The sequence below is a fragment of the Rhizomucor pusillus genome (assembly GCF_041956525.1).
Source record: "Rhizomucor pusillus strain CBS 183.67 unplaced genomic scaffold VTP01scaffold_20, whole genome shotgun sequence".
In the NCBI taxonomy this organism is placed as follows: Eukaryota; Fungi; Mucoromycota; class Mucoromycetes; order Mucorales; family Lichtheimiaceae; genus Rhizomucor; species Rhizomucor pusillus.
The window spans coordinates 274,553-287,573 of NW_027192162.1; the positions used below are offsets into that span (position 1 = coordinate 274,553).

The 13,021-nt window shown below is 45.7% G+C and overlaps 7 protein-coding genes across 7 annotated transcripts; 5 read left to right on the top strand and 2 right to left on the bottom strand.

Moving 5' to 3' along the window:
* Positions 1-192: 192 nt before the first annotated feature.
* VTP01DRAFT_5131 (uncharacterized protein) lies at positions 193-1,633 on the top strand (the record flags this gene model as incomplete). Its single annotated transcript, XM_069383890.1, has 7 exons — positions 193-327; positions 389-413; positions 485-597; positions 658-950; positions 1,024-1,096; positions 1,157-1,369; positions 1,427-1,633. 7 exons carry the CDS (start codon positions 193-195, stop codon positions 1,631-1,633), a joined length of 1,059 nt encoding a protein of 352 aa, XP_069235731.1.
* A 330-nt stretch (positions 1,634-1,963) lies between these two features.
* Positions 1,964-2,867, top strand: VTP01DRAFT_5132 (uncharacterized protein; the record flags this gene model as incomplete). Its single annotated transcript, XM_069383891.1, has 5 exons — positions 1,964-1,996; positions 2,052-2,087; positions 2,146-2,505; positions 2,575-2,767; positions 2,857-2,867. 5 exons carry the CDS (start codon positions 1,964-1,966, stop codon positions 2,865-2,867), a joined length of 633 nt encoding a protein of 210 aa, XP_069235732.1.
* Positions 2,868-3,907: 1,040 nt separating this feature from the next.
* Positions 3,908-4,975, top strand: VTP01DRAFT_5133 (uncharacterized protein; the record flags this gene model as incomplete). Its single annotated transcript, XM_069383892.1, has 1 exon — positions 3,908-4,975. One exon carries the CDS (start codon positions 3,908-3,910, stop codon positions 4,973-4,975), a length of 1,068 nt encoding a protein of 355 aa, XP_069235733.1.
* Positions 4,976-5,284: 309 nt separating this feature from the next.
* On the bottom strand, positions 5,285-5,731 carry VTP01DRAFT_5134 (60S ribosomal protein eL36; the record flags this gene model as incomplete). The annotated part of the gene is made up of 3 exons (XM_069383893.1): positions 5,285-5,359; positions 5,421-5,555; positions 5,636-5,731. 3 exons carry the CDS (start codon positions 5,729-5,731, stop codon positions 5,285-5,287), a joined length of 306 nt encoding a protein of 101 aa, XP_069235734.1.
* A 906-nt stretch (positions 5,732-6,637) lies between these two features.
* On the top strand, positions 6,638-9,133 carry VTP01DRAFT_5135 (uncharacterized protein; the record flags this gene model as incomplete). The annotated part of the gene is made up of 7 exons (XM_069383894.1): positions 6,638-6,949; positions 7,002-7,090; positions 7,145-7,482; positions 7,538-8,094; positions 8,164-8,405; positions 8,467-8,626; positions 8,681-9,133. The coding sequence occupies 7 exons, from the start codon at positions 6,638-6,640 to the stop codon at positions 9,131-9,133; spliced, it is 2,151 nt and encodes a 716-aa protein (XP_069235735.1).
* Positions 9,134-9,478: 345 nt separating this feature from the next.
* On the bottom strand, positions 9,479-10,512 carry VTP01DRAFT_5136 (uncharacterized protein; the record flags this gene model as incomplete). The annotated part of the gene is made up of 4 exons (XM_069383895.1): positions 9,479-9,579; positions 9,642-9,789; positions 9,847-10,257; positions 10,315-10,512. The coding sequence occupies 4 exons, from the start codon at positions 10,510-10,512 to the stop codon at positions 9,479-9,481; spliced, it is 858 nt and encodes a 285-aa protein (XP_069235736.1).
* A 122-nt stretch (positions 10,513-10,634) lies between these two features.
* Positions 10,635-12,905, top strand: VTP01DRAFT_5137 (uncharacterized protein; the record flags this gene model as incomplete). The annotated part of the gene is made up of 4 exons (XM_069383896.1): positions 10,635-10,775; positions 10,826-11,091; positions 11,160-12,837; positions 12,897-12,905. 4 exons carry the CDS (start codon positions 10,635-10,637, stop codon positions 12,903-12,905), a joined length of 2,094 nt encoding a protein of 697 aa, XP_069235737.1.
* Positions 12,906-13,021: the final 116 nt, after the last annotated feature.

The window sequence follows — 13,021 nt, forward strand, 5'->3', positions numbered from 1 at the left end:
ATGCTACCGGATATGTTAACCTCACCTGGGGCGCTCGAGCGCGAAATTGAATTCAGTGGAGTTTTGTTTCTGGGATAACTTTGCTGTCATTGCACCCGAAACTCTAAATATATCATTTTTTTCTTTTACTTCATCTCGCTCCTTTCATCGGGTCCCTGATCTTTTCTCTCCTCTGACTCTTTGGATTCCTTAATGGTCGCCGTAAAATTGCAAAAGGAGGAAAACCGCAAGGCTTTTCTCGACGTCTTCCCTACTCTCGCTGAAGAGGTCCTCGCCGAGATGCGCAAGTACAATATGCCTCAGGATGCTTACGATTGGACCAAAGAAGTAAGCTCCAACCATCCTTGCTTAGACGTAATATCTTACTCACACTTGAGAGTAACTCCAGAACTTGTACTACAACGTTCCTGGAGGTATATCAGTTCGGGCAGCTTCGGTGGTTCGCTTTGTGATTGTGGAATCATCTAATATACGCTGTGATTAGGCAAGCTGAACCGTGGACTGTCAGTTGTTGACACTGTCCGTATCCTAAAGGGTGAATCTGTGACGGAAGACGATATTTTCAAGGCTTCGGTACTCGGCTGGCTTGTCGAATTTGTAAAGTATCTCACGCTGGATCAACAAAATAGATGCAAGCGCTAATTTTATCGATTGCAGCTGCAAGCCTTCTTTTTGGTCTCTGATGATATTATGGATTCCTCCATCACTCGTCGTGGTCAACCATGCTGGTTCCGCAAGAATGGTGTTGGTATGATTGCTATCAATGACGCTTTCTTGCTTGAATCCTGCATCTACCACTTCTTGAAGAAGTACTTCCGCGATACCGACTACTACATCGATCTCGTTGAACTTTTCCACGAAACGACTTTCCAGACTGAATTAGGACAGCTTTGCGACTTGATCACTGCACCCGAGGACCACGTTGACTTGAGCAAATTCTCCGTTGAGAAGTAAGGAGACAGGACGGATACAGATAACATGAGACCGGTCATTTATTGTTTTTCTATTTCTACGTGCATGCAGGCACCATTTCATTGTTGTTTACAAAACTGCCTACTATTCATTCTACCTTCCTGTTGCCCTCGGCATGCATATGGTATGCAAATGTAAACAGCACCTGTCTTGTACTGGATACCTAACGTTTCTCTTGGTATAGGTCGGTATCAAGAACGCTGACGCCTTCAAGCAAGCCCACGATATCTTGATTCCTCTTGGCAAATATTTCCAGGTTCAGGATGACTACCTTGACTGCTATGGCTCCCCCGAAGTCATTGGCAAGATTGGTACCGATATCCAGGACAACAAATGTTCCTGGCTTATCAACCAAGCCCTTGCAAAGGCCAACCCTGAGCAACGCAAGATCCTTGACGTAAGTAAATGGATTATCAGCATTTGGCCAGCTGTGCTGACAGCGATGTTTCTATAGAAAAACTACGGCAAGAAGGATTCTGCCGCTGAAGCCAAGGTTAAGCAGATCTACATTGATCTTAACATCGAAGCTGTTTACAAAGCATATGAAGAGGAGTCATACAAGGAAATTTCAGGTCTCATTGAAAAGCTTGACGAATCCATTGGTCTCAAGAAGGCCATCTTTACTGAATTCATGAACAAGATCTACAAGCGCACTTACTAGACGATTTTTTTTCTTTCCATATGCACACATATACTTACAGTAAAATCTTTAATGTGAGAGTAGAAGCGAAAAAGTAATACTTTGAAAAACTCAAAATGATAATTTCTTACTGGTTTTCATCGGAAACAATGACTGGTGCAAGCTTCTCCAGATAACATGTCGATATCATCTGCAATTGCAGCAGTCCGGTTTGTTGAGAGACCCTCCACTACAGCAGCGACTGCCCTGCTTTTAGAAAATTTGGCGGGAGTTTAATTTCGATGACGTGAAAAAAGTAGCAAAATTTTGAGAGCAAAGGCCCCCGGACGATTCCACTCCACTCGACACAAAATGGCCTTCCGTTTGACAACTGCCGTTCCCAAGGTACGACTTGTACCATACAAAATGACACTGCAATTGACACGCGAATATTTTGTAGTTGGTTCGTGGCTACGCTTCTGCCGCTGCCGTCAAGGTAATTTCGTAAAGACGGATTCCTTCTAGATACACGGTTACTGACATTGGACATGCAGCCCCCAGTCACTCTTTACGGTTTGGATGGTCGCTACGCTACCGCCCTCTACACCGCCGCTGTTCGTCAGAACGCTCTCGATGCCGTTGAACGCGATTTGAAGAGCCTTGAGGCTGCCGTGTCCAAGGACCAGGCTGTCCAGAACTTCTTGGTCAACCCCACCGTCACTCCCCAAGCCAAGCTTGAAGGTGTTCAAGCCCTCTTGTCCAAGGCTGGCAAGGTCAACCCGCTCACCAAGAACTTGTTTGAGACTTTGGCCGAAAACAGCCGCCTCGACCAAACCACCAAAGTTTTCGCTGCTTTCTCCGAGTTGATGAGCGCTCACCGCAACGAGCTTCCCTTGATCGTCACTTCTGCAAAGGTAGAGAGGAGATTATCAATACATGGATACATACGTGCGAGAAACTCAAAATGCCACCACACATTCTAGGAATTGGACAAGGCTACCTTGAACAAGATCGTCGATGCTTTGCAAAAGAGCAACTTGGCCGAAGGCAAGAAGTTGTTGGTCTCCAACAAGGTCAAGCCCGATATCTTGGGCGGTGTCTTGGTCGAACTTGGTGACAAGAGCATCGATCTTACTGTCTCCAGCAAGCTTGCCAAGTTGACCAAGCTCGTTACTGGTAAGTCTTTTGTGAAACTTCAAGTTGCATGGGATTTCCATTGCTAACCTAAATACTCCTTTCTCTTCTACGCACTTTTTCATTTATAGACGCTGTTTAAGATTTGTATATTGTTCATATTATAAAACTGGGCGGCAAATGCACTAGAAGTTTTGAAACCACTCAATATTTTTTTCGAGTCCATGAGCGATCCGGATAACGCCGTAATCATCTATCGATTTAGCTGGCGAAAAGGAAATACCTCTAGTTATCATCCAGTGTTTACAGCATCTTATCGTCGGAGAAATCATCGCACAGTGAGAGGTCTTATCAGATGTGTACGTTTACTTCAGGCTAGGATGCACTGCCACCTAGAGAATGGTGGCATCACAGTATCTCGCAGTAGATTCGCATTGGATCCAGGAGCGCTGGATTCAAAGCTTGATACATTTTCCAAGTCTTTGGAATGCTCCAATGTAAAAGACAGAATTTGTATAATGTGTCTATGTAACATCGCTGAGCTTTCTTACCTTGACCTGTCAATTATCCACCCTCTAAATACGGATTCGGAAGGAGCACAAGCTCCCAAAAACTGTCAATTGTAGTATATGGATCAAGAGTTATATTGAGGATACATGCACTGTGAAGCTATTCGTGCCAATATCAACGCATTCTTCATAGACATATGATCAAATCTACGTATCCTTCACTGTCTTGAACCTTCACTCCCCGGACGATACATACGGGCCACAGCGATATTTTTCATAGATAATACTCTATATACTAGTATATAGCTTCGACTTTGATTAATGACGGAATGCAGCCTTCTAGTCCTAACAGCAGGATTACCAAAACGTTTGCATTTATCTATTCCAAGTTTCATCATATGTAGGTCTAGATAATGTTCCAATGTACGAGCTTTTTGAGTCATGAGCCATGTCCAGCTTCCTCTTGGTCTTCAGCCTAAAAATAGATAACAATGCCCTTATTACATGTTATGGGTTTATAGATAACTTTTATGATGTAAAAATGGATTGGAAAGCTTGTGCAATGGCATGGTAACTCAGGTTTGTAAATTTGATACCCAGCGGGGAGAGCGCTAGTGCAGGAACGGGCCTATCCCAAATTTCAGAGCGAGGCGAGTTTGTCCGTCTTCAATACATGGCGCTACCTGCTAGTGCATCGGCTGGACCGGATGCAACGCACCAGGACACCTCAATCAAAGTTCCTCCACCTCTGCACCAGAAACAACTAGAATATCCGGCAGCAACACCAATGCGTATAGATGGAAAAGTGCCTACAGGAGATCTAGATAGCGCCGTACTTTTGGAAATCACCATCCAGCATGACGTTCCTGTCACGGAGAACTTGGCTCATTTGCCGTCGGACTGCACACTAACAACTCAGTGCCGCACCAAGCACAAAGACGAACTCATGTTCTATCGACCCCAGATGCTGCTGCATAAGGTCTTTCAGGCAGCCGGTGCCAGCAACGACGAGGAGACCGGCCGTGTAAAGATACCGAACCAACTTTTACCCTACGTCACCCTGTATAGTCCAACACATCAAGTACTGTGGTCTCTCACGTCTAAAGACTGGCACTCTATGGAATTTCAACACGATGTTAACACCATTGTTACTCTTTCAACCTTATCCTCCGCCTTCTCTTTCAGATGGATCGACAATCTAACTTATCATTGGCGACTTATATCTACTCAAGACCAGTACGACCTGCGTTGTTATCACAGCAAGACGTTGGTCGCAGAAATCACTCAACAGGGTTCACGTTTCATTCTCTGGGAACAGACCAAGAATCCTTTCAGATCACCTGTCTGGAGCTCTTTTCTCTTATTATCAGGTCTCCTGTTACACGATCACCTTACATCGATGCTGCGCTCTCTTGGTGGCGGACCGGAAGCGCTGCAAATAGTCATGGCAGAAGAGGACAACGAGAGTCTAGGTTCATTCGACGGCGATTCCTCGCTTTACTATGCCGACCAAGGACTCGTCGACGTTGGCAGAGGATCAGTCAAGAGTATCGAGTTAGATCCAGGTGTGTGGCGTTGCTGGTGGGGTTACGGCTTCTGGTGGACTTGGTGCTCCTGCTGTATGCCAGGCGGATGGTGCGACAAGATATGGATGAAATGTCGATGGTCAAAACGGAAAAATATGAGAACTTTGGTTCCTTCAAGGCGCGGTTGGCAGCAACATCATCCTGAGCAGTATTAACTCTGCATTCCCTCTCTCTCTCTCTTCCGCTCTTCTTTCTCCCTCTCCCTCTCTCTTCCGCTCTTCTTTCTACCTCTCCCTCAGTCTGCCTTTGTCTCTTTCTCAAAATTCCGTTTCTTCCCTTCCCTTCTCCTTGTACAGTATACTGCATGTTTATATGTGAATAAACTTTTTGAATAAATATAAAGCCGCCACAATGCAACGTCGTTTCCGAGCAAACAAAAGTCGTAAAGGTAGATGATGTTGTTTCACCATAGCCCCTTTTTAATGCAAAATTTGCTATAACGAGAAATTACGCAGTGAAGAGGATTAGTGACGGCGAGACTCGGCAATGACACCGGTCAACTCTTCAATCTTTCTCTTGGCGCGGCGGAGAGTACCAAGCTATTTGGGGCGAATTACGATTAGTTACAGACGTGCAATATTGAAACGTCATTGTACGTACTCTTCTCTTGGTCAACTTCTTTGCGCGCTTGTCCTTGGAGTTCTTAATCAATTCCATGATACGGCGTTCGTAGGGCGAGAAGCCGGCAACTTCGCGGACGATGCTGCGGACGAAAGCGGTGCGCTTGCCAAGAGCCTAATGTCACCGGCAAATGTCGAGTATAAATAAATCCATCCATGCAACCGCCCATCCATTCATCCATCCATCCAACTTACGCCCTTCTTTTGGGAAGGCTTCTGCTTAAGATCGCGAGGAGTGGTGATGAAACCCTTGTTACGGCCGACAGCCAAACCGCTTCTCTGTTGGGCCATTGTACGAATTCGAGAGAGAGAACTCTACATGCGTGGCGATCAAGGCAACAGATTGAACCCGTTCACGTCGGACTATGAATTTCCTATTGGTCGTGGTTACCTGGACGGTTGCCTGCAGGAAAATGAAGACGACGCTATCAATGCGACGTTTGTGCACCTTTCCTGGCTGTCCTCTGTGTCGTAATTTATGTGAGAGTTCAGGTAAAATACCTATAATAGTAGCTAAGAAAACTCGTAAAGGAATAGGATCTTTCAAATACACAAAAAAGTCGCTTGTAAGCTTCCAGAGAATATCTACATAATAATCGACGTGCTATAGATCTGGAAAAATCCGCGTAGGTTTCAGAGTGGCTAACAAAGATATCAATATGGATAGATATTTTTGGAGAAGCCAAAAAACCTATGCGCCTGCTAGGGATTATTGCTCTGTCACGCTTTCTGTGCACGGGCACACCTTATCCTTTTTATATAAGCGACATGTTACACTGTCGACCCGTCGAGTCATAAGCCGTACCCGAGAGACGGTTAGTCCCACGAGTCTATGTCGCTCAGTTAGTAAGGGTTCACATTAGTAACTCTTAAATGACCTGAGTATGCCCTTCACTGAGGATACGCAGGCTGCCATCTATGAATATCCAGCATACTAGGTTGGTTCATCATGGCAGGCCCGATTTTTTGCTTGCGAACGTGGATACTCAAATACTTCGCAGGACCCGGTGCATCAGGCCTTTTTCAAGCAGCAGCTTGGAGAGCTTGATATCTTCCTGATCTAGGAAGGCACGTGCTTACAATAGATTCTGCTTGGGGGTGTGGGGTTCGTTTTTTTCGGAGCATTACAAACGTCATGCAATAGAAATGACACTTTCCCCTTTCTGTTGATTCGATTATACTTCCTCCTCCTTAGCTATGAAGGAATCGCAAACTGAAAGTGATTCAGCATCTTCACCCGACTTGAAGAAAGAGACAAACAGACGTAACTACGGCAGAAAGAACCTTCGTACGACCTCGGAGTTCAACAAGAACTTCGTCAACGAAGACCACGTTGCTGACTTTGTCAAGGCACTGTCAGACGATCTAGATGGAGCAGAGCACATTGCTGCACAGGGCGAGCTCCTGCCGCCGACTACAAAAAAGACAACAAGACGTAAACGACGGGTTGAAGAAGACCTTGGTGTTCCAAAAGGAATATCCTACTCGCTGCTTCGATATCCGCTGATTGTAAGTCGAATTCACTCGAGCTCACCACGATTGAAGGTCTCATTTCTTGAAGATCGGCATTGGAACAATCATAATTATTGAACTTGTGCTATATATTGGGCTACGACAAATGGTCCGCGCTTGGGAGAACTTTTTCAGTTGGTAATGAGCTGCATATGTAAAGCAAAAGTTGTGCATAAATTCACAGTGATGTAGGCGAGGAAAGCGCAGAAGATTACGTGCCGAATTACGACAAGCACAATCATATGAAGAATGGTGTCGAGCTGCTGAAGCTTTAGATCGTTACATCGGCAAGGACACATGGAAAGATTCCGCCCCGTACGGATTTTATGACTATCGCTTGATACAAAAGGTCATCAAACATCTGCGTATTTACACCATAGACGCAGAAAATGATCCGGACGCAGCTCAGAATCTCAAAGATGTCCTTTATGCTTGCTTGAAACAGAACTTCGCCGGCATCGAAAACCGCAAACTATACAGTAACACGTACCTTGGAACTAAAAGATTGATTGATGAATATATTGACGAAGGTATATACCGGCCATGCTTGATTTCCGATGTGCAAATAATGACATAAGCCACTAGTGACACATTCCATCGAGGTTCTGGCACGTAATCCACACGTTTCGTCTGAGGATAAGCGATTAGCATTCAAACTTTATGCCAAGAATTACGGTCGTACAGCATTGTGCCTTTCAGGGGGTGCAGGCTTTGGATTATATCACCTTGGCGTTGTCCGTGAACTGCTGGATAGAAAGCTGTTGCCATCTATCATCACTGGTACTTCAGCTGGTGCGCTCATGGGTGCCCTCGTCTGCACCCGGACTGATGATGAGCTGCGCCAGGTACTGGTACCTGAAATCGCCTACAAACTTAAGTTTTGCCATGATACGCTTTTGGGCCATCTTGCGCGATATGCAAAGACTGGGGCGTTCTTTGACAGTGGGGAATGGTGTCGTATGATTATGTGGTTTACGCACGGATCCTTAACTTTCAAGGAAGCATACGAACGCACGGGTCGCATTTTTAACGTTTCTGTTATTCCACATGATCCCCATTCGCCCCCTAAACTTTTAAACCACATTACTGCACCTCATTGTGTTATTTGGTCTGCAGTTTTGGCATCTGCAGCGATCCCAGGGGTAAGTCCAACAATAGTGAACACTTTGTCGCTGGATACTGACTGAACCTCTGCATGGTTTCTGTAATAGATCCAGAACCCTGTGGTTTTGATGCAAAAATCTCCTAAATATTCACACCTGATGCCATACAACTATGGACATAAGTTCAAAGATGGAAGCCTGCGCACAGATATACCCACGCAAGCGCTGTATAACCAATTCAATGTCAATTTCACCATTGTTAGTCAAGTGAACCCTCACATCCATCTATTCTTCTACGCCAACCAGGGAAGCCCAGGTCGTCCAGTCACTCATCGATTTGGGAAGGGATGGTAAGTAGTAATATTTTCCATTTATTCGATAATCGAATCCTACAATCTTTTCTCTCGTTAGGCGCGGCGGTTTCCTGGCATCTGCTTGCGAGCAATTTCTAAAGCTGGACTTGTCCAAGTGGCTCAAGGTTGTACGAGACTTGGGATTGCTACCACGACTTTTAAATCAGGATTGGAGCTCTATCTGGTTACAAAAATTCGACGGTACCGTAACTATACTGGTAAGCCTTTTGCTTATCTCGTCCGGGAAATCAGGAATATAACGAGTTCTCTAGCCGAAAACGGACATATTCGATTGGCTATACATTGTGGCGAATCCTGATGCTAAGCGTATGGCATATGTCATGGAGGTCGGCCGCTCCCGTACATGGCCCAACATATCCATGATAAGAAACCGTTTGAGGATCGAATCCTCTATCAATCTTGCCCGGAAGTCAGTCAAAAAGTCTGATGCTGATCGCAACAACAAGTTTTCAAAGAGACAACAGTCCATGAATACCAGCGACGATGCGTCTGGCAGTGGCGACGAGGACCGGTTCTTAGCAGGCAGACGAGCAAGCATGCCTGACGGTACGAGGACAGGACCCGAAGGGCAGAAAGAAGAAGAAGCGCGACGTCGAAAGTTTTTGGCTGAATTCACAGATCGTCATGAAATAATCGGTGGTAGAGACATAGTCAACGACGCTGCAGAGTATGCTGAAGATAGTGATGATGAATCTTCCATTTGAACTATCATATGTATGATATCAAGATATTATATCCGATACATTAGATTCCCGTCGCCCCATGCTATAAATGGTTTTGTTACATCGTAGAAAGAATGATTAATAGCTATGCCAGCTGTGCACAGTGAAAACATGCTTAAATTATCCAATAGTTGCAATTGTTTATTGGGGTCCATTTACGTGAATAAGTTTCTTTGATAATGATTTTGATTGCACAGCGTTCTTTGTAATTTTATGGCTCCAAAGACGAAGGCAAACGTCTGCTTCTTTTAATTTGAAATAACTACTTAACGAAAGAAGGAAAACTGAACGACATAACGAAAAGGACAGAAGTGACCAAGAGGAAAACTATGTAGACGTAAAGCCGGAGCGTGTAGGATTGGGAGGAGGACAGCTAGAAGCAAAAGCGCTACCAGGTCGTTGCTTTAACACTGCGCGTAAAACACGTCCTGGGATTCAATATTCGTTAATCAGTAAAATGCATAATATCCAAAGGGAAAATGCCACTCACCATCAGCAACTTCGTTGTCCAGTCTAGCTATACATTCCAAAGCACCACTTCGCTGAGCAAATTCCACTTCGGCCTCGCCGAACGAACGTCCTCTTCTATCCACGAAGACCTCGCAGTGGTTAACGCGTCCAAACTGGGAGCACGTCATCTTGAAGCATATCGTTTAGCCTTTGCATTAACGCTTTCAATATTCGTTTCAACTTACCCTGATATCTTCTGCATTTGCTGTAGGGTCCAGATTGCTAAGTATAACGGTTGCGGGGCCGCTTTCTCCTCGAATAGAAATACCACCACCGTTGCCATTGCGGACATACATTCCATTGGCATAGCTACTGGTTCCGACCGCTGCACCTCGAATAGATATTCCTCTTTCTCTCACGACTGGAGGAGTAGAATTTTGGTATACGGGCTCAGGCTGGACGGTAGGACCAGGCTGAGTTTCGTTAGCAAAATTCGACTTTTTGCGAGGCAGTTTCTTTGTAATAACGATACTCGCGGGATCGATCTTTGCTTGAATTGCAGGAGCAGGAGGAGGACGACGTAGTGGCGGTGGTGGAGGACGAGAGGACGGATAGGGCCTGAACGCTGGGCGACTGAAAGGTTCATCGTTCCGAATCTGTTTCATTGATTAACCGACTGTACAGTTCCTCTAGCAAATGGAAGTGCCAAGTACCAGACGCGATCGACGGGGCAAATTCGCTCTGGTGGATCGAAAGCTTGGTCTTACAGGTCCTCTCGAGAAACTTTGGGCGGGCGGTCTGCGACTGAATGAAGGGGGCCTTGAACGGTCGTATGTATCTCGTCGTGGTGGTCGCCTCGAATCCGAATGTCTCTTCTTGATTATATCGTCCAGCGAAACGTCAAGGTCCATGATAGTCGAGGGAGGAAACGCGAATAAGAAGAGGGCGGAGGAAAGCTGCGAATCCGATTTTTGAGACCGCACTGTGCCTGAGATAACCTTGTTCTTCCGACTCTCTCTCCCCAACCGAAAGAATGTCGGATCCGGCTGAATCTTATAGAATCCTTTGGGCTTCGCAAACCGGCAATGCCGAGTGGATTGCCAAGAATATCCACTCGGAAGCGAAACAGCGCGGCTACGCAGGAGAATGCTATCCTATGGACGAATACGAAAAGGTTTAATACAATGAATCCGTGTCAGAGACAGTTCCCTCACAATTGTCTAGGCCCAACTGGACAAGACGCCCGTCCTGATCTTTGTCAGCTCAAATACCGGTGACGGCGATCCACCAGATCATTCTTTGAAATTCTGGCGTTTCTTGCGAAGAACAAAGCAGCCTGATTATTTCAAGCATGCTAAAATTGCTGTGCTTGGTCTGGGAGATACCAATTATACAAACTTTAACAATACAGCCAAGCGCTTGGAGAAAAAGCTCAAGGAGATGGGAGCAACCGTCTTCTACGAGAAGGGTCTTGCAGATGACGCTGAAGGGTAACACATCTTGAGCAGTATCAATAGAGATCTCGTATCTGATCCTTGGTTTCCTACTAATTTGATAGTCTTGAGAGCGTTGTAGATCCCTGGATTGCCAAGCTTTGGGACGTCTTACCGACAGTTTTGCAGCGCAACTCCCAGAATCTTTCGAGTGCACCAGTTGAAGAACTCACAGAAAAGGTACAAGAAGTTAAGATCGAGGATGATCCATATTCGATGCGAGGACGAAAACAGGGCATTCCGCCTGCCGTTGAACCTTATCTGGACCTGCCAAACACCTTGATCAAGAAGGAAGAAAAACCAAAGTCAATTTTGGGTCATGCTCTCCAGATCGATCGCTCTGGATTGCAAGCAGGAACACAGTTGACAGGTTTTCCTCGTGTTCCTGCTTCCACAGCAAAGTTGAATAAGCTCGGAACAACTCGATCCGCCAAAGATACACCTTCGATCGATTTTGTTACCACCCCGAGTCCAGTACTTAAAGCGCCAATTACAGCCGTACGATGCTTGACCACCGAAGATGCTCTCAAACGCACTTTGCATGTTGAGTTGGACGTCAAAGATCAACTAGAATTTGAGCCAGGCGATGCATTCGGCGTTATCGCACCAAATGACGAAAGTCTCGTGGAAGCAGTTATTGAACGACTGGGATTCTCGACTGCGGAAGGATATGAAACTCTCTACGAGGTTGCAGGTGAAAGCTTGCCTACACATTTGCAAAAAGCTTCCAGTGTCACCCTGGGTGATCTGTTCCGTTACGCGGTAGATTTGACCACCCCTCCTCGCAAAGCGCTTCTAAGAATGCTGGCAGACTATACATCCGATCCTCAGGAAAAGACAACACTCATGTATCTCTGCAGTAAGCAGGGTGCTTCCCAGTTCAACGCTATACGCGACCAGATGCCTACATTCTTAGATATTTTGGTAACGTTCCCAAGCTGTAAACCACCAGTTGAGCGATTGTTGGATTGTTTGCCAGCCCATATGCCGCGATATTACTCGATTGCCAATTCACCCCTCAAATCACCGAGCAAGATCCACTTTGCATTCAACGTTGTCAACTATACTACGAGCTTCAATGTTCCTCGAAAGGGTGTCGCTACTCCTTGGTTGGATAAACTGACGGGCATGGTGCCTGCACGGCAGCAAAAAGTGGAATCAATCGAACTCGATGGTTCCATCCAAGTACCAGTTTTTAAGAAGACGAATGCCAATGCATTTGTCTTACCTACAGATACCAAGCGACCACTCGTTCTTATCGGCCCTGGTACGGGAATTGCTCCCTTTATCGGTTTCCTTGAACATCGACAGCAGCAGAAGAAGATACGTAAAATGATGGGAGGCGTTGGCGCGCATCCTTCTCGTGATATCGACCGAGACTTCGGTTCGATTTGGGTATATTACGGTTTTCGTGAGCGTGCAAAGGATTATCTCTTCAATCAAGAGCTAGAAGAATTCGTCCAAGATGGCACTGTCGCAAACTTGCGCTTGGCCATCAGCCGTGATAATCCTGAACGCAAGGAATATGTTCAAGATCTGATACGCGCTGACGCAGAGGCTCTGTACGATCTTATTGTTAAACAGGATGCTGCGATATACGTATGTGGCGATGCAAAGGGTATGGCTAAAGGCGTGCAAGATGCCTTGGTAGAGATTATCTGCCAATACCAGCAGGTGGACGCCGTCGCTGCCAATAAACTGCTTATTGAATGGATGGGTAGCAGAAAATATCTGCGGGATCTTGTAAGTATTACAACCGGCAGGCAGCAGCGTATGTGATGCTCACTCTATTGCGTCTTTAGTGGGCATAATTCTATTAAATTATTATCCCATTTTGTTTTTCTATTTTGATACATTCAACCGTTACTTTTCTTCTTTACGCTACTATACATTGTCACCTTTCAACAGGTATCCTGCATCCATCCCT